The following is a 23,625-nucleotide window of genomic DNA, read 5'->3' as shown; positions in this document are numbered from 1 at the left end:
AAAAATGCAGAGACAGCAGAGAAAAGAATGGCTGCAACATGTTCAGTTTGTGTTATTAAAATATATTTTATTGCATATCTTCTATTTGAATAGGTAGTGAGGTTCCTACTATCTAACATCCCTGTAGGTAGTCTGTAGTTGGACATTTTAATTCTAATACATCTATATCCATACCTAGCCTATCTATTGCTGTAAATGTTTTGAGACAGATTCTTCTTTGCCCTTTGGCAGAAGTAGTTAAGATAAAGCAGATAACATAATTAAAGAACACAATTTGGCAAAAGCAAAGCAAAATATATTTCCATTAAAACAGTCATAAATAATCTGGGAAAGTGGTATCCTAATTAAATGCATCTATGGTGGCTACATGCAACTAAATAGACAATGGACAGAAATGTCATCAAACTAAATTTAACATCTCCAGTGTTACCTGTCTGTGGCCAGAGAATAGCCTAATCCTAACCCTACATAGCTCAGAACAACACAACTTCTCAATACAAAGCAGCCACCAACCTAAAAACAGCCACGTGATGAGTCACCTAACGGTTCTGAGTATTAGGCACTAATTATTTGTCTGAGGGAAGTGGTGTGACGTGTTTGTAGTCTGCAAAAAGGTTCCCACGATTCCATTCATGCCTTCTATGCATACCTATCATTCAGATGTTTCTAACCAAACCCAGACACACTGAGTTCACATGAACAACAGGTGATTTGTTCAGCAGCCTGTCTGGTTTTGTGGTGCCAGTAAAACTTCCAAGAACAAAAATGAAATGTAATCTACTCAGTCTTCATCTGATCGTCTGACATAGGGTTCAACATTTTTGACAGTGACCTCTGATGATATAACTATACTATAACTGTGAATTACACACACAGACACACCAACAAATGACACTATTTATGTCACACATGCTGTCAGTACAGTAGTACCCTGACGTTTAGCTTGCCATTTACAATGTGGACAAACTGCAATCACAACATTTTTTTAGAGCAAGGAAAAAACACGCCCACACGAGTTTCTTCAGGTCCAACAAAAAGCAGTTCAGAGTTATTCTGAAGCTTCACTAAGTCTCACCTTTTCTGCTGCAACCTGCACTAACCTACCAAAAACTGGGGTTTCACGAGCTGGTAAGAATTTTTATTTATTTCAGTCAGGGACACGCTTTTTGGAATTTAAGAAACTGTTTATATATCTAGGCTTTGTTTTCATTATTGGCATCTGAAACTTCTGGTTATGGCATTCTTTTCTCAGCAGTGAGAGATTACTTCCTTTTCTATGACAAAAATGTTTATGTTCTCAGGAAACAGCAAGAAAAAAAACATCCTAAATGATGGCAGGTAAAACAAGAAAAAAATATTAGAACAAATAGTTTAAACAGTGACTATTCAGTTCTGTTACACCTATCTTTCCTCTGTTTGTGTAGACCATGGAGATCCTTGTAATGTACAGGAAGCCACATACTGCATGAATGGAGGGACATGTTACAAAATACCTTCTATGAATGCACTCTCCTGTGTGTAAGTTAAATTAAAATTTCATTTTCAATTGTCCTTGATGTAAGAATAGGAAAGAAACTTTTATATAGTTGGTTTCACAACATGGCAATACTATTCACTATTTTCTCTGTGCTGACAGACTTTGTACACCATACTATTTTAATTCAGATGCAATGAAGATTTCAAAGGAAGCAGATGTGAGCAGTTCCAGCTCTCAATCAAGGACTCCAATGGAAGGGATGTAGGGTTAATTGCAGCTGTGGTCATTGTTGCCCTCCTCATTTTAGTGGTGTTGGCAGCTGTTATCTACTACGTACGTAAGTAAGTACAGCAGGGATTTAGGTTTGTTACTGTTCTAAAGAAATCTAAAAATAATATTAGGAAATGGAAGTGTGTTATACTATCTTGATTTTCCTGTAACTCAATCAGGATGTATTCTTTCAAAGCTAATAACCATTACTTATCTCCAACATAGGTTGTTGAAAGCCAAGCAACAGAACCAACAGAACATTCAACGGCAGTATTGGAGAGTAAAACCAACAGTATAAAGTCTCTTTGGAGTACATTTGTTTTCTCTTTTGGTTGTGTGTCACATGGGATGATGAAATAATTATATGAATATGTCAATGAAATACCAAGAAACAGAGGAATCCTGCTACACTGACCAAAAATCAAGTTAAGGCAGGTGAAGTGCTGTTTGTTCATCCCATGAGATTTTTGGATTCTACGCTTTTTACTACAGATGAGATGTAATTCATTAACACATGCAAATGGGGTGTGTAAATACAAAGTGGGTGGGTGGGAATTGAATCACACCTTGCACAGTAGCCTTTTTAAGAGCTATATAGTAGGCGCTGGTGTTACTCCTGCTAAATCACATTTCAATCTATGTGCTTTGTCTGAAATATATTTACAAAGTATTGTTCGGCTATGCAAAAAAACAATTTAGAAAAATGTCATTCCACATATTTAGCTTATAATAAGGACTCATGGAATAATCCATTGTATAAATTTATGAAGATGCTCAATATATTAGTAAATATTTTGTAAAAGTGTAAATATATGCATTGATCACTTCTGAACGAGTTCACTGTGTGATTTCTGGTGGGAAACCACATACAAATGCACAATCTGCACAAGACCTTAGTTTTAAAAAATTACTTAATGCTTCAAATCCTCTCACAAAGCTGGACATGTAGACACACACACACACACACACACACACACACACACACACACAGCAAAGTCAGTGATATGCCCTGTGTGGGAGTCAGTATAATTAGCTTATCCCAAGCAATTCATCAGTCTCTTAAAAGCTAAAACAGGGGCAAAGGAGATCCCAGGGGTTTTAAATGAGAATGATGACATCAAATCCACTTCAATTCAGCTAGTTTTAGAGGAGGAATTAAAATTCATTGGGCTGCACTACCAATAGTTTGTTTGTCTTTACATTTTAATAGACCTCCACTACTACAACCAGCTTTACTGTCCATGTTAATCAACTAGCCATGAAGCACACTCATTCAGGAATCAAAATGTGTAACTGTTCTTGTTTTGTTCAGGGTTGTACTTTTAGCTGTAGTCATGTTTAAAACTTATATTTTGCAGGAGTAATCTTAAAAGTTGGATCAGGTGTTAAGACTGTTAAAATACCACCCTATACTTTTGTCTTATTGCTAGAGTGACACATAACAGCCATTTTTCTAAGGAATGACAACATGCTATGAGGAAATATCTGTGCAGGGTGGGCCCTAGAAAGGTCACTACAAGTGACGCAGAACCTTTGAAAGCAATAGCATGCTGCTTTAAATAGCAATTGACTTCTAGCCATTTTAGTAAAAAAAAAGGTACTGATTGTTGGGCCATGTACTAAAGGGAGACACACATGGCACCTTTGTATAAAGCCCACTGAAATCACAGGTTGGTGCCCTTCCTTTTGTGTTATAAATGCAGTAAATTGCTTCCACCTAGTGGCAAGAAGGGTTCACCACCAAGTCCTGCCATTAAAAATATGAATTCACTACAGAACTCTCAAAATTCATTCAAAATATATGTTTAAAGATTTACTTATTTTCACAAAACTTCCCCATGGCATATCTATATATAAGCTCTATCAAAATTACACAAGATAATGCGGTTGGTCTGAAATGACTTTAGATTAAAATGTAAACTCTCATTTGTGTAAACAGCTTACTCTTAAAGGCTTCTAGCTTTGTCAAACTCACGTGCAATTTTCAGTGCTGTGCTACTGAGTCCCACAGACTGCATATTAGTGATAATGGAGACCACCACCCCTTGTGGGAGTAAGGGGGTCTGTCCTTGGCACTGGTCTATCTCCTCACTGGGCAACACCAGGAGGACACTGCTAGCCCCGACAGAGCCTCCTGTGTGTGACACGTAGTGTCTGAGCTTCCTGCACTGCCCATATTTCTGCATTTTCTCCACTACTAGCCAGCCTTGGGCATACACACCATCTTTATCCCAGCTAGCCTCTGTCTTGCTTGGTGTCCACAGCTCTATGGCAGTTTGGGGTTTGAGGAAGCCAGGCAGCAGGCCTTCAGTGTCCTTTAGGTGGGCCACCTGGTAGCCGTAGAGCACCGCATTACCAAACAACAGCAGGTCACCCACATTGGAAAGGAAGCCACCTCCTGCCCACTTGTAGGAGTTGTCCACATACGGGCAGTTCACAACACGACCTCTCTTATTCAGATGATAAAACCTGTGGATCAGTGTTACCTGTTTATTTGGACTCACTATTAGAATTTTACCACACTGCACACTCAAAAAAATAAAAAATAAGCAATCAGAACATCTTCAGAGATGCCAGATCTCTACTAAGCTCTATTTTGATGACACTGATGTGTCTAGTGTGCACTCAGATGTAACTATGGGCAATTTGGACAAACTGGACATAAGTGAAGGTAACTCACCTGGAACGGTGATAAATTATAGGGTCATTCTCATCGGGCACAGTATTGAACATTCCCAGTTCACGGAACATGTTTGTCATGACATCCAAGAAGCGCTGGCCAGCAGCCCGCTCCACAACGGCACTAAGCAGGGTAAAGGCATGGGTGGAGTACAAAAAAGTGGTGCCTAAATGTAGTAAAACATAAAGCTTAATAATCAGAGCATTACCATTCAAACTGTATATTTCTAAATAGTTTAACAGGTAAATGTTTGCTTTACCAGGTTTGAAAATGAGTGGATCATCCTTAAAGAGGTCCAAGGCCTGAATGACACTTTCAAACTTGTCCTTTAAGTAATACTCGTCATGCTCAAACTCTTTCTTCTTCTGAGTGGCTTCTTTGCCTTTGCTGCTCCGTTCTGTTGTTGGTTTCTCATTTTCAGATGAGCTCTTTTCATTCTCGTTTTCTTTTACTGGTGGCTTTAAAAGTCGCTTAGCTTTCTCCTTGTCCTCCTTCACTTTCTTTGCATCCCTCTCATAATGCCGTATGCCACTTAGGTGGGACAGAATCAAACGAGGAGTTATTATGACCTGAAACAATGAAATAAATAACGTGCACTTGAGCAGATCACACACACACAAAAAAAACCAAAAAAAAAACCAAAAAACAAAAAAAAACACCAGGCTGTTGTAATGAAAAAACAGTATTTTGTATTTATTCATGTGACTTACATCCTGCCCATCAAACTGTTTCTGGGGGAATTCTGGGACATATTTCTGGACTGGGACATCGAGATCTAGTTTTCCCTCCTCACAGAGTCGTGCAGCAGCTGCAGATGTGAGGGGCTTACTGATGCTGGCAATTCGCATCACAGTTTCTGGGCCGCATGGCACACGATTCTCCAAATCAGCATAACCAATCCCTGAATTACATTAAGAATATGAATGAATCATTTCAACATTATTTATTGTAAGAAACCACTACCACATAATCTCTTGGATGTTAGTACAAGAAAGATGCTATACAGAGAATGATTCACATTGTGCGTTACTGAGTCAGGTTCCAGAGGGAATCTGCTGGATTCATGACACACACAAAAGGAAATGTGTTTTTGTTTCTAGGGCTCTTCTGGGTAGTAATCACAATCTCTCAACTTTAAACAACCTTGCTAGTATAACACAACATTAATTTGCTTTGTGGGCCAAAGTGCTAATGCACTGACCCAAACAACTGGCATAAGGTAGGGCCGCAAAACAAAAATGATGCTAGACAAACCAAGCGAGTTACATTTGTATTGTAATACAATAAAATGGCAACTTTAAAGTGGATTTTGCAAGCACCAACCTTCAGTCCAGACCTGAGCACCATCCACAGAGACTCCAACCACCAACCCTGGAGCCCCGACCTCAGCCTGGCAAGAGACAGGCCACAACTGCTTAATTAATACAGGTGGCACTGGAGTTGCAATAACATAGTCAATGAATATCAGGAGAGAGCAAATGTACGCTGGTGATAGGCCTACCTCTGTGCCTACCTTTATGCGCTCCACCAGGTCTCTGCTGACTTTAATTGCAGCGCTGTATCGACCAGTCCTCTGCGCGTCTGCAACTTTATCATCGCACAAATTGTTGGTTGTGTCTGCGCGATATTTCAGTCCGACAGCTAAAGCGATCCCCACCCCAACCCCACATACCCAAACCCTGGATTTTATCCGGTACTTAGAAAAGGCTGAGTTTGACCCTGAGGCATACCGTCTTTGTTGCTGAACAAAAACACTCAGCTTATCTGACCACTGCTGCCTAACTCGGGCTCCGTCTCGCAGTGGAAACACAGGAAATCCGTGCGCTGTCCGCGCGACACATTTGGCACAAACACGATTTGGCAAAAACAACCGAGACATTATTAGAAATGTGGCTGCTTTTGTTAGAAGGAACTGATACCTGCTGCCTGACTGACGAGCTGCAGACAAGTACAAACAACTTCTGCCTGTAGGCATCGTCGAACCAGACCAGACGAATCGAATGACGAGTCAAACCACACAGGGCTCAGTGGTTTGGTTCCTTTATTGATTATGTATGATTCCTCAAACAGCTAATGTACTATAATGCAAAGGGCAGAAATATGCCAGGGTTTATAAGTGAAATGCATTATTATAAACAAGCAATACAGAATCTGGTTCTATTCTTCTCTGATAGCATCCTGATATAACTTTCCCAAACATATGACATCTCTTTTTACTAATTCTAATCATTTTAATAGTAAATAACAAATGATCATTATGTGAACTCTCTGAGTCTGAACTAAAGAAGACCTGTTTTCACCAGGGGCCACGTCATGATGAACTGGGCCTAACGTTTTTTAGGCATGATAGGCATTAGTTGGCTGGGAAGGTTTGTGCCTGTGGGAAGACTAAATTTCAAATAGACATATGTCCATATATGCAGCTGCTCTATTTGTTAAGGAGTTTAAAGTTTTAATATTTTTTGTAATAATGGCCTGTCCACAATAATCTGCAAGGGGAGGCAAATAGTTTCACCGGTGGGACTTGGAGCAGTGTGTAACTTAGGGAACAGGTTTGTCTGTAATAGTAATGTAACTTTGGGCCATCAGCTTCGATTCCTACAAAGCTTAATGTGCTAGTTTTCTCATTTACCTTGATTTCTTCTTGAAATATCCAAGAAGGCCAGGCTGGGTGTCACCACCAGAGCGTTTTATACTTTTATGACCGCCAACGTGCGCTGCGTGCACCTTTTCCCTGCTTCGTCCTTCATGTGCGTCTCTAAATTACTGCCCCCCTCTCCAATGCTGTTATTAGTTCCACTTCGCTCGTAAATCATCAGTCCGTGACCTTAGAGTTAACTTAGTGTGAACCTTTGACCAGACCAAATATGTTCGTGGCTGAGGTCAAATTATTCGAATGATTATGCCTAACGACGACACTGGTGTGTTCCTGTGCCAAGGATGTGAACTTACAATTGGATCCATTTGTTTGGTATTGGTCTTATCAACCCGCCTATTTGTGATCAGTCCGCCCACCCCTAGAGCAGCAGTAGGTCTACAACACAGAGAGCACTGAGAAAAAATGTGTGCTAACATGAAAGAGAATGGATTGCTGGTTTTATGGTTTTACTGTAGCTTATATTTAATTTTAGGATATGAAATTATGATAAATTATATTTCATAAAAAACATTTATTTGAAAAAACTACAAGCAAAAGAAACAAAAAAAAGAAAAAAAACATCCAGTGCTCAGCCATAATACACACAGGCTTTAGTCCAAACTTCAAATTCCATGTTTGTGCAGTTGCGGTCAGCATCAGCTCTCTCTCTTTCACACACACACTCTTATCTACCCAGTGGGGTAAGAAAGGACTTTCTCAGAGGTCATGCTTTCACAAGTTTAAGCTTAATGAACTACTGAATACAGTTTTGAGGTGCCTTTAGTAGTCTGTAGTCGTCAATTCTACTTTTTAGTTTTTAAGATTTTAAAAATTTTACACTCCATTAAATGTGTGATGAAAACACAGTTTATCTCTATGGGTGAAGCAAAGTAAGATAACATGCAAAATATATAAGGCATTATAAAGTCATAATTTATGATAAGGTCATACTGTATCGTGTATGTTTGAATAACCTAATGATTTGCAGGTGACTTGTAACACATCAGTAATCTGTGTATGTGCCTTCTATTCGTCCAAATATATTTTGAAATGGGAAATCAGATAAAAAACACTTGACTTTCTAATATTTGCCATGTATATATCACAAACAAAATTAGAAAATTTTCAAACCGTGCTTTTATTTATAGTCACAAATTTTACATTTTAGATATGATGAACACTTAAAAAAAACAAAACATTAAAACAATGCACAACCAGATGACTGAAATCATACTATACAGACAAAATGAAAAAATTTTGAACCATGGTTTTAAGAAAACTGTACTGTAATGCTTTTTTTTTTTTCAATACAGTAGCACCAGTATACATGTATGTATACTTACATTTCTGAGGAATTTTGGGGGGAGGGTGTTTAACAGTTCGTCTCATGGTATGCAAAATCTACATAATGTTGACATTGAAGCACAAAATTTCTCCACTTTGTCCTTTAGTATGTGCATAATGAGGGTGGAATGAGATGTACTAGATCAGCTTCAATGCAGATGTACAAAACCAATCGCACTTCATTATACCAGATAAAAAAAAAAAAAGAAATTAAAAAAAAAAAAAAAAAAAAAAAAAAAATCTCTCAAGGACTGCATAAGGCAGACAAGTTAAAACTGGCATGTAAAATCGTGTTTCTTGTTTAGGCTTCAGCAAAGGGAATAGTTAAGCTTTACTTCCCCTTAGTTTTGCTTCTTGGTCAAGTTCTGCTGAAAGCAGAACAGTGCAACAGGAATAGCATCTGGCTGCTTGTTCTCCACATTGGGAAAGTTACGCAAAGAGGGCTTCATGGTAAGCAAGGTGCAAGTACAGAAAACCAAACGCAGTGTGTGGAGGAACAGCCTGTGCTTTCACAAGTTATTCAATTCCATTAGAGTCTGGTCCAGCATCTGGTGCATATCGAGGTTCTCTTCTTTAGCGTGTGACAGTTTCTCTGTTAGAACATCAAATAAAAAAAAGTTTTAATGTCACACAAGCAAGGGAAGGTGAGGCAGCTGGTTAACTTGCATTAATAATCAAGCTGGCTACATCATTCAGGTCAGTCATTATATTTGAGTGCTTTTTAACCCGACCTACATAGCACTGACAGAAAACAAGAGAAACACACTGGATGAACAAGCTCATGTGCAAGCAACCATGCATTTAAGTTACAGTCTTCAACAAAGTTCTTATTAATACACATGAACACAACAACAATCTACAAAAATAGTTATATAGTGTTATAATAAATTGTAAATTTAGAAAATGATATATTTGAGATGATCCCTGATTTTTTACAAACAGCAAACACTTTTTTCCCCACAAACAGCAACACAAATTTCAAGCCGTGCAGGCATCGCACATGGACAGTGCAACTGAAGAACTGGATCAGATTGTCATACACAGGTTAAAACTGCAATAAACAAAACGTTCACACAATTTAGTCCTCATTCAAGGCCACCCGTAGTTCATTAGTGAGAAGGCGGTTTTTCTCAAGTTGCTGGTAGAGGCGATCTTGGCAGTCAGAAAGCAAGTCAAAAAACAGAGAAAGGACAAGAAATCAGAGGAAAAAAAATCGGAAAAGAGAAAGCGCAAGCCCTGTTGGCACCTTACCTTGTTTAGAATAAATCACGAAGGCCTTTTTAATCTTCATAAAAAATACTGAAAATATCTGGATAGCCTAAGAGCCTTAAACAGACATGATCGGTTCATGCTGTCCCATTTGAATGATCAATTCTCCAAACACACAACTCCACAAAATTGCCCACTTTTGCTTATCTGTGTCTGACCTTAGAGAAATGAATGTAATAAAAAGACTCAAAACGTGTGATTTTATGTTTATTTAAATATATGACAGGATACTGTGTACCATACACCAGTTTCATCCAAATTTTCCAGCAACCAGATGAAGCTCAACAAATCTTACATGCTGTTCTGTATTCCATCTGCCATTACACTAATTATTCAACTTTACTTCAGTCATCCTGATAACAATCCAGCACTGATATCCTCCAATAGTCAGATCTTTCTAGTCATTACCTGTCACAGCTTTAAATGTTGAAAAAGTGCTTGTATGCATCAGTTTCAAACACTAAGAGAAAAGACAACTCGGCTCAGCTTTCAGACAAGCACCTTTAGTAGATTTCTATGTCTTTAGTACTACTGTCATATTCCTAATATCTCAGCTTCATAGAACAATATTTGAAGAGAATAAAAAGAACATCCATTGGGACTAACTGCTGAGATTCAGAAACAAAATCAAAAACAGAGCGTAGAATCGAGGCTTCCTAGTTTTATTCGAGCCACTTGAAAACAAATATAAATTAAAACGAAAAAAGGACAGAGTAAAGAGATACAGCTTACATAGAAGGAAGGATGTTTATTTTTTACACAATGCAGAAAGATTCTAGGATTCTGTACAAGAGATGGGATGCAAGTAACTTTGACATGAGGAGGAAAACATGAGGAGGAAAGGAAAGCAAAGACAGAGAGGGAAGGGAAAATGGAGTGAAGGCTGGAGAGAGCAGACAGATGCCGCTCAGCTGGCAGGAGGCGTCTTTGATGACGTGTAAACAATTTATCTGTGTGGGAGAGAAGAAGTACAGTGAACCAGGGGGCCGGCGTGGGACCTATGGAAATTTGAGACGCGCACCACAACACACCAGAAAAACAGGGGTCACAGCACGGCACAACAAAACTATAATGCAATGGAAATGCACCGTGAGACAGAACACACCGACAAGCGCACATTGGCAAACCCTTCCTCTGACACATCGAAAACCTTCTGCTAAAACACAAGGATTAGTGCTAGACCAAACATATATGGTGCGTCTTGTCAATCTCCCACAGGATGGTCAAAAGTTTAGGGACAACACTTAATTTAAAACTGGGGGCTCAGCTACAGTGATGCTCAACTATGACAGGTTGCCTAAAATTGGCACAACGACAACAAAGGGGGACCTCGCAAACACATAGTGGGCCTTTCTTCTGGACAGAAGTAGACCATATTAGTAGAAGAGGGAAGTGGAAACACTACACTTAACTTTCCATTACACAGAGCGAATCAGATTAATTGATAAGTTTTCTTAATAAAGTCAATATTTAAATATACAACTTGCATCATGCATTGCTTAGTACGTCAAGATATCATGTAAAATTACCATGAATATTAATTCATGGAACTATAAAAATGCATACACTCACAAATTCAACAGTGATTACTTTTCACAAAAGTAATACAACTCATAATTAGATCTTCTAAAAAAAAAAAAACAGTAAACAGACCCATGCAGTTTCTTTCGTGCATATAATTACTAGTAGTCCTGTATTCTCAAACATCAATGATACTGATACAAATAGCATACAGTATCATTATAAATACATAGAATATAAAGTAACTATTGCAAACACACAGGCACGGAATACCACAATGTCTGTTGCAGAACTTTAAGACTATACAAAAAATAAAGCTGCAACATAATTTTTAAGTGTATGAATGCATGATTTGATTGTATTAGTTATGATGGGCACAAGAAAAGAAATGGGAGATGATGAAGGTGAGGCAGCTGTTGAACAGAGATAGGGAAAGGAGGGAGACAACGGAACAAGCAGGCACAGCGAGTTGAAAATTACATGGAAGTCATGTCGTTGAGGGCGTGGTCCAGCTCCTCGCTGATGGCCTTGTACTTCAGTTTCTGGGCATACAGCTCATCTATTTGTGGGCCAGGGAGTGCAGGGGGAAGAAGGTGTAGTGAAAGGGAGCAAAGGTGAAGGAGCACATGACAAGGAGGTGAAAGGTGAAGCATCCAGACCAGTGACAAGACAGGGAGGAAGACGGGAACAGATCAAAGAAAAATTGGGAAAAAGAGGAAAACAAGGTTACACTAGAAAATGATAGAATGGAAGTACAACATGGGCAAATTCCTCAGTGGCATCAAAAAAAAAAAATCAGCCCTTTATTTCACTGCCATATGGCTCTCAACTTTCACTAAGTCAACATCTGGCCTGATTGCTCTTATAAACATCAAAGCCCTTCGTTTCCACCTTGAAACTCAAAAACCGAATCAACTGGAGTTACCAGAGAAAGGATAAGGGTCACCACAACAAAAATATGATGCTGGCTGAAAAAGAGCCATGGTGAGATTAAGAGGAAAGCTGAAATAGAATTTAAGAGTAAAGCAAAGAATGGACAAAAGAGATAGTTTAAAAAAAGCAGTAAGCACTTACCCAAATACCATGACAGATGGTAAAACACATTTCAAGATAATGAGAGTAGCATTCTGGGATGAGGTGCAAAAAAAAAAACCCCCCAAAAAAAACCATACCTTCCAAGTCATCAATGGTCTTCTCAAGCTTGGCTACTGTTCTCTCAGCGAACTCAGCACGAGTCTCAGCCTGTGGTAGAGACAAATTTATGAGTCAGTCCAACACTTGAACTGTGATACAGCACCTGTGACTTGTATAAATTCTCCCGGACTCAGCCTGCAATGCCATATAAGGCAGTGTGAAACCTTACCTCCTTCAGCTTGTCGGTGAGGACCTTGATCTCCTCCTCGTACTTGTCCTCCTTCTGTGAGTACTGTGGGACAAACATAGTGACAGGAGTCAAACTCTGAATGTCCTAAATGTTTACCATGAATGCTTTAATTCATTTATGAAAATAAGTATTATGAAATAAAACTGAAGAGAAGATATTCTGCTTCCCAGGCTCTTTTGCTCCTCATTTGCCAAGTCTTCAGGGGAGCTGAGGGGCCTGACAGCATGCATTTGGCCAGAGAGTCACACTTACCTTCTCAGCCTGTGCCTCCAGTGACTTCAGGTTGTTGGTCACAGTTTTCAACTCTTCCTCAAGCTCAGAGCATTTGCTGGTGTTTTAGATGAGGTTGCAATGGACAAGAACGGGGGGTGGGGGGTGGGAAAGGAGGGAGGCGAGGAAGGATAGAACCAAAAGGCAGACACAAAACAGGTAGAGGGAAAGTAAGAAAGAGGGAGAGGACACAAAATAAATAAGAACTACAGGGAATAAACCCCAAGTACCTTAAAGGTGCCCTAACAGTGCAGGATTGTGAGAATAGTAATGTAATAAATTATTAAATTATTATAAATTGGTAAAAAAATGCTTTCTTGAGATAAATCTCAGGCTTCTTGTAAATGTGAGATGTTATTCTTGCACAGTCCCTGCCACGTCAGAGGCGTGAAAGCGTCTAGTAATCCCAGAACAAAAGAGCATAAAAGAGGAAAACAACAAGAACAGCAAGCCAAGCAGAGGCTTCATTCAGGAGCATGAATGAAAGTGAAAAGAGCCACTCATCAAAGATATACTGTGTTAGTTTTTCTTTTCAGTACCTGTATGACTGAAGAGTTTAATGATTTCATGCCCTGCTCCAAAACCCTTAGCTCATCCTCCATTCTTCCAGCTCGTCTGCTTGTGGGTGTGGCGCGCATGTGCAAGCCAAAACCATTCAAACCATGGAGAGCATGCAAATGATCAGCATATACAGTGAGAACACAGTGCACACTGTTGAAAACAATTCATAGACTGTGTGTGTTAGTGCCTCAAAGCTTGTTTAAATGGCAGCCGACATGCAAGTGTAAGTGCATGTTTAGTGTTTTTAAAGGTGAAAGACCTTACCTTTCTGACAGCTCGGCACGTTCCTCTGTGCGCTCCAGGTCACCCTCAATGATGACCAGTTTACGGGCGACCTTTAGGTGCAGCACAACAAGTTGTCACAACACAACAAATCCCTGATGACTGTGACAGCGTTACATGGGATTAACAGGGGATGATAGTTTTAAGCAAATAATTACAACTTGGAAAACTGCCTATTAGCAATAATTGTCACAGGGGATCCAATTGCAATAAATAAGCAACTGCATGTCTGGTGCTTCAGAAGTGTTCTGGGATGGCTGCCAGTGGCTGAAAAACTTGCCTCTTCATATTTGCGATCAGCCTCCTCAGCGATGTGTTTGGCCTCTTTCAGCTGGATCTCCTGCAGCTCCATCTTCTCCTCATCCTTCATGGCCCTGTTCTCAATGACCTTCATGCCTCTGTTTGAGGGAACAAACAGTCGAGAGTCAGGAGCTGAGCTCCCTGAGGACGCACATGACTGGTGCATGGTAATGTTGTCTGGTAAATCTTTAATATACCCTTCTAAGGTGAATGGCTAATTGTTTTCTGGCATGAAAGAGTGAAGTACAGAACTTGGGATATTAGGAAATGACTGCACTGACACAGCTTTTCTGACATCCAGCTGTGTGCTTGGAGGCTCCCCTATACAGGTCTCTAATCTATCTATAATGATCAAGGGATCAAAACACAAATCCATGGCCTATTTATGCCCTGCCACCTGGACTCTGCAGTAAGAAGGTGTAAGGTAACATGGTAGAGATCAGAGGTCTGACTTGGCGCTCACTCTGACCCACCTCTCACTCTCATCAGCAGCCTTCTCAGCCTCCTCCAGCTTGGTCAGGGCAGTGGCCAGACGCTCCTGAGCACGATCCAACTCCTCCTCAACCAGCTGGATACGTCTGTTAAGGGAAGCGACATCTGCCTCAGCCTAGGGAGGGAAAAACAGCATGTCAGAATTTGGAGATAGGCATTTTTAACAAACAACTTGGAAATCAGTGTACACATACATGTCCCCCCCAAAGAATGTAGGTTCTGTATCTGATTTTTAGGGGCATCTTGATGGTGCATTCCAACATTGTTTTATGCCCAGTGGGTGAGTGTAATTACAGTTGTTCAAAGGTGTCTCTCTGTGCTATCTGTTTTCAAAAAGCCCTCGAAGGAGGTTTGTTTGTGCTCTAATGGTAACAATGTCCCCTAGCTGACAGAAGGTTGAATACCCTGCCGCATTAAGAGGCCCCTGAGAGAACCTTAACAAGGCTCACGTCAAAGGGCCTGAGACAATTATACCGTAAATGACTGCTCACATACAACCACATGGGTCCCTGATGGTTTACAACTGCAGGAGCTATTTGTATAACTGGTAACACTTGCAACACAGGTCCATTGGTTAAATCTGGTTCCTTTGAAGAAAGGCGGTTATGCATTAACGTGGATGTCATATTAAGAAAAAAAAAAAACAGCAACAAGAAAAAAACAAATACAAGGAGCAGGACTTTTTCATGATTATTCAAACCTGTATCTACTTCTGCTCTCTTATGTCTGCTCAGCAGGTATGACACTAGTCCTGCTGTGCAAATGCTTTAATAAAAACAGGACGCAACACCTAGAAGTATAACTAACTCAAACGCTGTTGAGCACAAGAATACTGGACCAAAGTGCACCTCAAGGTGCGAACAAGGATAAGGAAGCTGCTAATAACCTATGAGGTGATGTAGTACTGACTGAGACAGACTAGGACTGTTAATGCGCTCTGCAGCACATGGAGGGAAATCGCTTGGCTTACTGTGAAAACCTCTTGTCCTTATAAGGGCAAGTCAAAGAGCATAAGCAGCACAGGGCACAGTGGCACCTTAAATGTTGCCATAGTTTTGTTGCAACTTCCTGGTTAGTGCAAACGAATTTATTCAAATATCTTTAACTTTGCGCTGGGGCTTCTGCAGAACCAAATAAGCGGAACTCGCTGGAACAAGAAAGCAGGTTGAACGGGACCGTTAGACCAAAGTGCATCGAAGGAGATGCAAGTGAAACAAAGCAGGGAGAAGAGGCAAACACACTGAAATTATCGCTCTGACCTGGACCTCCTGCGGCCTAACGTTACCAATTATAAGCACTTAGCCAGGAGCAGCTGGCTATCAGAAAAAAAAAAACCCAAAACAAAAACAGAGGACTACTTTAGTGGTGGCACTGCATGGATCCCAGTAAAGCTCAGCTTGCAGCGGCATATTAAGAGAATGTAAATGCCCAACGTGAAATGAACGTTAGGGCGTTAGAAAGGATGAGTAGTTTTGCGCTGGGTGAGCAGCCCCAGTCTAAACATGCTTACTTGTTCCCTGGCTTTCCTCTGCGCAAGCAACTGCTGCTGTGATCTCTCCACTCTCTCTTCAGCGCCGTCTGCTTGCTCTTGCAAGGATTTGATCTTTCGTTTCACCGCCTCCAGCGATGTAGCCCCGGCCATCGTTTAACTCTATATACAATATATATATATATGTATAAAGAATTTCCGAGAAAACTGACAAGGAACAATGTGACGCCCCTGATTGTGCCGAAGACTGCGTGAAGACACGCAAGGCAATGGGCGAGCTTTCTGAGGTACGCACTCTGCAATGCCTGATATGCGTCCAGGAAGTAGCAGATTTCAGAATAGACCTAAATAAACCGTTTTTTTTTTTTTTGTTTTTTGTTTTATACGCCGCTGTTGTGTAAATCAACACAAAGTTAAAACCTGCTGCACTGCTCCGTGTAATAATACAAATAATACTAATAATAGTAAAATATAAAATTTAAATGAAACGTAGTGACAATGCTTTTTTTAAATAAGAGCACACCCAGTCATTTCACTGATAGTCCTGATTGTGGCGAACTAACACAGCCACAGCGCCATCTGCGGGTCAGCTGTGAGCAGTACAGATGGGAGTAAAATATTACTCTACAGTGACTACAGGCCATTTAATCTTGAATGCAGTCTGAATTACAGGCTACATTTTAGCCTCTGTAAATATCCCAGAAATCATTTCAAAAATATGAAAGGAGGAATAAAACCAGGTCATAAAAACACTCAGCAGTAGTTAAACTCATTTCGACTCTACAGCCACACGTACACTTTCCTACAGGGACATTTAAAAGCAGGGCCTACAGGAAATAAATTAGCCTACAGCATCAACTGTAATAGGGGAAAACTCACTAGATTATAAAGTACAGTTAACTTTATGGTCTAAATATCCCAAGACATCCAGTTAAAGCATTATTACAGCGGCACCACACGAGTCTGACACTCTTTGCTGCCACATATATATCTAAAATTAAAAAAAAAAGAGGGAAAAGCCCTATAAACATCAGACTATTTAAGAGGGGATCATGTTTATACTGGTGCTATTTATTATTGGCGTAGACAGGCTAAATTTGTTCTTCTTTAATTACCATGCTGCCTGTGACATTTCGATGGGAAACTGTGTTTTTCCCTTTGGTAAGCAAAGAGCGCAGCCCGCAGATGTGAGCTCTGGCCTGACCATATAAAGCAGTAAGCTAAATTTATCCTGGCGCTTACTCTCTGTGCTCTTGTGCAGACTGCACATTAGGGTACTTTACTTTTCACTCTGAGAAAGAAAAGACCTTTAAGACTGATCGCATCTACTCGAAGAAGGACAAAGTCATTATGCATCAGGATGAACTATTATTATAGTCATTTTACGAGTCAGTATATGGATGAATTGTATTTAAAACAAATAATGTGTATTTCAGTTCAACAACCAATCTGACATTCTTTGGGCAGACTTGTAAGTGAGAGACAATGCGATATTTCAGCAATAAGTGGACATGTGATCACAAAGTTTGATGGTCTATCAGGATGGGCAGGTGTTAAAAACCTACTCACCCGAAAAGAAATGATTTAAGAGATGATAGATGAGAATATTTAACAAAATTTCACAAAGAGATAACTTTATTTCTGTGGTGTTTTACTGTCAGTGATGAAAGAATGAAGGTGTGAGAAAGCGTGGTGCAGGAATGGTGCCATTGTGAATCCCTTCCTTACTTACATCGGTGGCTTTCTTGTCAGCCAGCTCAAGTTTCTCCTGGGCATCTTTAAGAGCCTCGGAGTACTTGTCCAACTCATCCTCAGTTCCCTTCAGCTTCTTCTGCAGAGCTACCAAATCGTCCTCAAGCTGAGGCGAGTTTCAGTGCAGCACAGTTTCAGAGGTGATCAGCGAGGAGATGGGAGTTGCGTGAGCGCGCACGGGCGCAAGAGCGCGTACAGAAAGACACACAGGACAGGAGAAGACAGGACAGGACAGGGGAAAGAGAGAGAGAGAGAGAGAGAGAGAGAAGAGAAAAGTTAGGGAAGCTCATGCACGTCAGGATTAGATACCTTGGTGGCGACCTCCTCAGCGGTCAGCAGCTTTTCCTCAGCAGTTTGGAACTCCTCAAACACTTTATCTCTTTCGTCTTCAGTAACACGCAATTTCTTTTCCAACTCTCTTATTTCGTCCTCTAACTATACATGCATATAAAAGACATTGTAAAGTTAAACAATATGAAATAAACGTGCATTTATTTCATATCAAACAATATTTTGGTTATTTTCTGCTGTTCTAAAAATGAACATAAGTGCTTTCTAGACTATATTTATATTAACAATTGCCAAAACAGGATTTATAGCATCAAAAAAAAAAAAAAAAAAAGCAAGAATGGCTTATTCTTAATTGAATCCTTATTTGGAATTATCCATCATAATATCCGTATTTAGGAGGCGATCCATTTAAAGCGCAGCAACTTTATGCTGCTACTGGTATTCCTGTTTTTTTCTATGGATCTCTGGGACTTTTCCACAAAAGAAAAAAAAAACAAAAACAAAAAAAAACAGCCGACCTGTTTGCTTCTGTCCTCTGCTGCTTTCTTGTCTGACTCAGCCTGCTCAGCTCTGTCCAAGGCATTCTCCTTGTCGAGCTTGAGCATCTGCATCTTCTTCTTGATGGCATCCATGGCTGCTTATTGCTGTGGCACCAACAAAACGTCCAAATGAAAACCAAGGAGAGAGTGGGAGAGGGGCTAGGGCGTCTGTGCCTAACTGAACGCTAAGCTGGAGTGCAGGCTCTGCCTGACTGTGTGCTGTCAAATATGTACTTTCAAGGGGGGGTGACTGGATTCCTATGGCCATCCAATACTTTTTTGGAGGAGGCGTGTGTGGGTGCCCGGGCGTTTTTTAAGGATCTGCTCGGCGATTCGTTGCTCCCAAACATTTGACTTTTGATACGTCTTTATATGGACTGTGATGGACCAGCAGGCAGCTCCCACAGAAAGGCTTCCTAATAGCAATGTAACAGAAGCCATTTAGTGCACAGAGAAGATGCAGATGAAGAATCACTTACTGAATGGGAACATCGTTAAATCTTTTTGTTTTATCACAGTGGAGACTCTTTTAAAAGCAGCATGTGGTAACTGTCTCTTTACTGAGTGATGGTGTCTTCTGTAACTATCCCACAGGGTGGGAGTGGGACCTCCAGCAGCTGCAGCAACACCATGACCAGGTTTTAGTCAGCTTGCGGCCACTGGTGCCTCTGTGTCTGTATCTGAGTATGCTTGTGTGGGTGGGTGAGTGTAAGATCCTTTGGGATAAGTTGTATTAGCTCAAGGCAAGAGGGTTGTTCGAGAAGAGATGCTTTGGGTAAGCCAAGCAAGCCCTAGAGGCATTGTTCACGGTCTTGGGAAGTGTTTACCTGATAATGCATCGGACATCCTCTCTACAAACTGTTGATGTGTGATTTGACTGTGGCAGCACAGTATCCAGCTCCAGGCAGGATGGGCAGCTGAGCTGCTAATTAACTTGACATTTGAGAAATGTTAAATCTCTGAAGAAGAATATTTCAGGTTGAATGCGGTGCATTCATTAAGAGCTTTAAATCTGAAAGGGTAAGAAATGTGTATATTCTGTGATCACAGTACATTAATGGTTTCATACTATAACCCCTTTATTTAGATTTTGAAGATTTAAACTGCTCTAATGAAATGCTAAACAGACAACTGTGGTGGGTGAAGACCCACCAAGTGTCTTCTAGTCTTTACAAAGATTCTCAAGGATATATTTAGGATCGCCTTCTTTTTCTTGCACCTGCCTTGGTCTGTAATATGGATCTAAGACTCTGTGCCAAGAGTCCAAGGTCTAATGCTATTAGATATGTCCCCTAAAATAATCCATGTCGTGCTCAGCCTTTGGTGTGTTTTATATAAAATTGTTACTAAGCCTGCCTCAGGCATGTAGAATCAGATATGCTGCCTGGTCTTTGCTCAGTAAGAAGCAAGGAAAGATGGGGCCACTAATATTAGAATTTTTGAATAATAATTTTAGATTTTCTTCATCTTCTTTCTTTGCAGTAATTTATTGCCTTGGTAATTTGGGCATCAGCTTTAGACGGGGAGGAGAATAAAAAAAAAACTATTTATATAGTGTTTGGCCAACCCATGTTCTAATAGACTGATATTTGTATAATTGTGATTGACACAGAAAAACACTGACTACATCAGAGTCAGTCTTGGGCAATACGTGATGGTTTCAAGAATACATTTCTGGAAAAGCTATTTTTCTTTTTTGCAATATACAAGTGAGTGACAGTGATTTGACCCCACTAAATAAATAAATAAAGCTTGGAATTTGTTGCTGCACAGAACTGGCTCGATGTCTTCAAGATGTTGTATTGCGTTACTAAGCTGAGTAATTTGCTGTAAGTTTTACAGTAAATGTTTATCATGTGCTTCAAACATAAATTTTACATCCCACCCCATCCCGACTCCCATGACCTATACATACAGCTGTAAGAGTCTGTAGTTTTAATATTGTATGCATAAAGCATTAATCTTATAGTCATATTTGTCACCACTGACAGTAAAGCACCAAGTCACCAATCATTTCTCCTGTCCAGACATTATTGAAAGGTGGCTGTGTTCCAGCTAACACCACATTGGAAAATTAAAGGCATTATGCCAATGTTCAACAATTTTAGGCATCTTTATGTTATTTTTAGCTGTAGTACAGTATAAGTATTTTGAAGAAAACAATATAAAGCAGTTTAAATATTTAAGACAGTTTTCAATAAGCCACCACAGATGAAGAGTGAATGTTTTTTTTTTTTTTTTTCATGACTGGAGTCTCCAGACGTATAATTTTGTGCTCTTTCTACCAAACCCTCTCAAGGCCTCCAAAGCCTTCTACAAGAACAGCTAATGAAAACGTGTGAAAAAAATAAGCCTACATTCTACCATGTATATATTAATTATGTGTCATTTTGCTATTGGTTTACTTTCTCCTTTTATAAATCCACAGATTATTGAAGATTACTTTGTCTATAAAAGGCCTTGGCTGTGTTGAAAAGTGATTGCCTGAGCTCTTCTTAGAGCCAAGGTTCTTAGTATTGATACTGTATGATAAGCGGCAAACAGCTGAGAGGACGTGACGCAGATTTATTGAATGAGGAATTGATTCCTTGCAACAAACAGTGAGTCTTACTGTAGAAAAAAAAAAAAAAAGACATGCCATCAGACAACTGTTGTCCAGATCTGTGATGGTTTGACATGCTGGAATCCTGATTGTCTCTCTGTGTCCTGATTCACTTGTCTACAAGAGACAGCTGAGTGAAACAGGTGTGACAGAGAGAGGAATTCTAATTCACACTCACTCCACTACTCATTGTCTTTCTTAACATATGAGGTTTTTAGGGCAGTTATTATCATAAACAAGGCTGTAAAAAATATGGCATACAGAATCTCATTAAAATATGAGATGAATTTGAGGCCACAAAAGTATTTATAGCTATATATTGATTAAATATAAATGTAAGGGAGGCAAAAGTGGGCACATAAGGGCTACAATAACATGTTATACAAAAAACCAAGAACTTAATAATAAGTGAGGCAAGATAATGTCTGAACTCTTGGACTTTCAGCTGTGTAGCTGTGTGGCAATGACAGCACGGTTTGTTGTCTTGTCCATTTAAATGACACAGAGGAGCCTTTCCAAATGCCTTAATACTAAAACTGCTCTATTAGTTAATCTGTTAGGCCTACAGTGACGTCCCACTATGTATATGGAATGTCCGGTTCTCCTCAGTCACTGCTCAGGGAGGAGCTGAGCTTTACTTGGCTGTTGTGCCTGAAATCATGTTTGCATAAGGGCACCCTTGGGAGAGACATTTAAGGTCCTCTCATGGCAAAATTGTTACAGCATTAGAGAAAGTATGTGTCTTTCTCTGTTGAGTCTCAGTCATAATGCCTATCCAATGCAAAAAAAAAAAAAAAAAAAAAGATCTTCCAGGAACATTTTTTAAAATGTTGGCTTTTGGAGCTATAATATTCTGACATATGTGTGGCTAGTTTCCATTATTTTGCTACTGATTGCAATAGACACAGTGAATAGTGAGGGACTATTGAGGGCAGCTCACTCTCCATGTTGAGCACACAGCGACTGAGTGAAACCCTGAGAAGCACAGTGCTGGCAGGCTCCTGGTCAAATACCATTTGAAGATTTTTGCAGACATCGTCCAGATATATATAGAGAGAGAGGAGTCCTTAGCTCTTTGGGAGAGGACCCCTGGGATTAGATAGCTCCATGCAGGGGCATAATCTTTTAGCATAGCAAAAACGGAGAGAGGGTTTCTGGGAGGGTGCAACCCAATCTGTAACCTAAGTCTGGTTGATGCCCTAGTACTGCTGGATGTATTCACAGTAAGGTTCCACTGACATATACCCACAGTGGTAACAGTCAAACTAGTATATTAGTGGATGTTTAACAACCAGAAGGGTATGAGGACAGTATAAGTATTGTCAAAGTGTCATAACTCATAGAGTTATGACACTTTGACTCATGCAGTTCTGTGTGATGATAAAATCTGTCATTGAGGGTGTAAATCATACAGAAGTGTCATTCAACCAATTGCAATTCCATTTACAGTACATTCTTCTATTTACTTAAAATTCACATGCTCATGCTTAATAATTTGAGGAGTCAAATTCCAGGGGTAGGAAGGTCAAATATTTCTGGTCCAGGTGCTCTGTTGAAAATGGGTAGCATTCTTTCTGTGACAGGTTTTTGATGCAGTACAAGTACTTTCTGTTAAATGAAAGGATCTGTCATCCCACAGACACATAATACATTTCTTACGAGTCAGAAATGACCGGAAAATTACAGAAATTAATTTCGTGTTTCCATGGTTTTACAGAAATCCCCATGAATAGCGAATTTTAGAAATTCTGTTAAGACTGGCCATAGGGAAAATAGAAAAGAAATATGGTCTTTGATATGTTTGAAATGCAGTAATCATTCATAGAGTGAATGCTAAAAAGAAAATTTGAAGTGCAGATTTTTTTCTTGCATGGATACACTTGGAAAAATTGAGATGTATTTTCTCAAGATTAACAATAAAATATGCAGAAAAGCCTCAGTGACACAATGCAAGCAGCTTTGACAAGTTGAGCCATGGAATAAAAATCAAAAGTGAAAGCTTCCAGTACTGCAAACACAAATGTGGGTATAAGTCATAATGGAGGAATATCTGTGGCCTCGACAGGGCTCCTCCCAGACATTTGTTTGTGTTCCTCCTCTACAGATGGGGACAAGAATGTCAGCCATATCTGATGCTGCTCAGTGAACTTAGACTCAAAGAGGGGGGACAAAGCATTCGGGGGGAACTGTCACGATTCATTTCAAACTCATGCGGGATGCCGTGCCAGATTCCTAGTGTAAAATTAAATTCTCAAAAAAGACATGCTATTGCGCAGACTCCAAGCAAAAACGTCAGTCTGTCTAATCTGTCTTCAATTTAGGAACACAACACTTATTGCACGTTCGTTGTGTTTATTTTATATAGTTAAAGGGCAAGTGAAGAGGGAATTTAGGACTAAATGATTGTTTACAGGCAGCTTGAACTTCTCCCAGCTTCAGATAAGAGATTCCTTCCACAGCATCA

General features: G+C 39.9%; 3 protein-coding genes across 10 annotated transcripts; 1 reads left to right on the top strand and 2 right to left on the bottom strand.

Annotated features, from left to right (window-relative positions):
* Nucleotides 1-1,239: 1,239 nt before the first annotated feature.
* nrg4 (neuregulin 4) lies at nt 1,240-2,093 on the top strand. The gene is made up of 4 exons (XM_033325276.1): nt 1,240-1,338; nt 1,425-1,518; nt 1,666-1,818; nt 1,973-2,093. Exons 1-4 carry the CDS (start codon nt 1,329-1,331, stop codon nt 2,043-2,045), a joined length of 330 nt encoding a protein of 109 aa, XP_033181167.1. The 5' UTR covers nt 1,240-1,328; the 3' UTR covers nt 2,046-2,093.
* lactb (lactamase, beta) lies at nt 1,324-7,198 on the bottom strand. 3 transcript variants are annotated; one of them, XM_026312105.2, is made up of 6 exons: nt 5,929-7,198; nt 5,751-5,817; nt 5,138-5,328; nt 4,687-4,996; nt 4,428-4,593; nt 1,324-4,216 (listed from the first exon to the last, which is right to left on the bottom strand). In XM_026312105.2, the coding sequence occupies exons 1-6, from the start codon at nt 6,400-6,402 to the stop codon at nt 3,694-3,696; spliced, it is 1,731 nt and encodes a 576-aa protein (XP_026167890.1). In that variant the 5' UTR covers nt 6,403-7,198; the 3' UTR covers nt 1,324-3,693. The 3 variants fall into 3 exon arrangements, with proteins under 3 accessions (XP_026167890.1, XP_026167891.1, XP_026167889.1); XM_026312106.2 differs by having other exon boundaries at nt 5,941-7,198; XM_026312104.2 differs by having other exon boundaries at nt 5,751-7,198.
* Nucleotides 7,199-8,372: 1,174 nt separating this feature from the next.
* Nucleotides 8,373-18,809, bottom strand: tpm1 (tropomyosin 1 (alpha)). Of its 6 annotated transcripts, none has more exons than XM_033325241.1 (10): nt 18,539-18,804; nt 18,039-18,164; nt 17,710-17,835; nt 14,470-14,603; nt 13,977-14,094; nt 13,679-13,749; nt 12,836-12,911; nt 12,563-12,625; nt 12,372-12,441; nt 8,373-9,001 (listed from the first exon to the last, which is right to left on the bottom strand). In XM_033325241.1, exons 1-10 carry the CDS (start codon nt 18,650-18,652, stop codon nt 8,919-8,921), a joined length of 981 nt encoding a protein of 326 aa, XP_033181132.1. In that variant the 5' UTR covers nt 18,653-18,804; the 3' UTR covers nt 8,373-8,918. The 6 variants fall into 6 exon arrangements, with proteins under 6 accessions (XP_033181132.1, XP_026166417.1, XP_026166414.1 ...); XM_026310630.1 differs by lacking the exons at nt 8,373-9,001; nt 17,710-17,835 and adding exons at nt 10,325-10,628; nt 11,680-11,758 and having other exon boundaries at nt 18,539-18,806; XM_026310628.2 differs by lacking the exons at nt 8,373-9,001; nt 18,039-18,164 and adding exons at nt 10,325-10,628; nt 11,680-11,758 and having other exon boundaries at nt 18,539-18,792.
* Nucleotides 18,810-23,625: the final 4,816 nt, after the last annotated feature.

This window comes from Mastacembelus armatus, chromosome 6, assembly GCF_900324485.2.
Source record: "Mastacembelus armatus chromosome 6, fMasArm1.2, whole genome shotgun sequence".
NCBI lineage: Eukaryota > Metazoa > Chordata > Actinopteri > Synbranchiformes > Mastacembelidae > Mastacembelus > Mastacembelus armatus.
Note: the sequence above shows the minus strand (reverse complement) of the source record. Positions and strands in the feature narration are given on the sequence as shown.

Coding starts and splice junctions, on each gene's coding strand:
- nrg4 (XM_033325276.1), top strand. Junction 1,519..1,665: donor ATGAATGCACTCTCCTGTGT/GTAAGTTAAATT, acceptor ATTTTAATTCAG/ATGCAATGAAGATTTCAAAG. Junction 1,819..1,972: donor GTTATCTACTACGTACGTAA/GTAAGTACAGCA, acceptor TCTCCAACATAG/GTTGTTGAAAGCCAAGCAAC.
- lactb (XM_026312104.2), bottom strand. CDS start 6,402: ATGCCTACAGGCAGAAGTTGTTTGTACTTGTCTGCAGCTCGTCAGTCA. Junction 4,997..5,137: donor AACAGTTTGATGGGCAGGAT/GTAAGTCACATG, acceptor TCATTGTTTCAG/GTCATAATAACTCCTCGTTT. Junction 4,594..4,686: donor TCCACTCATTTTCAAACCTG/GTAAAGCAAACA, acceptor TACTACATTTAG/GCACCACTTTTTTGTACTCC.
- tpm1 (XM_033325241.1), bottom strand. CDS start 18,652: ATGGATGCCATCAAGAAGAAGATGCAGATGCTCAAGCTCGACAAGGAG. Junction 14,095..14,469: donor GCTGCTGATGAGAGTGAGAG/GTGGGTCAGAGT, acceptor TCCCTCAAACAG/AGGCATGAAGGTCATTGAGA. Junction 12,912..13,678: donor CGTGCCGAGCTGTCAGAAAG/GTAAGGTCTTTC, acceptor CTAAAACACCAG/CAAATGCTCTGAGCTTGAGG.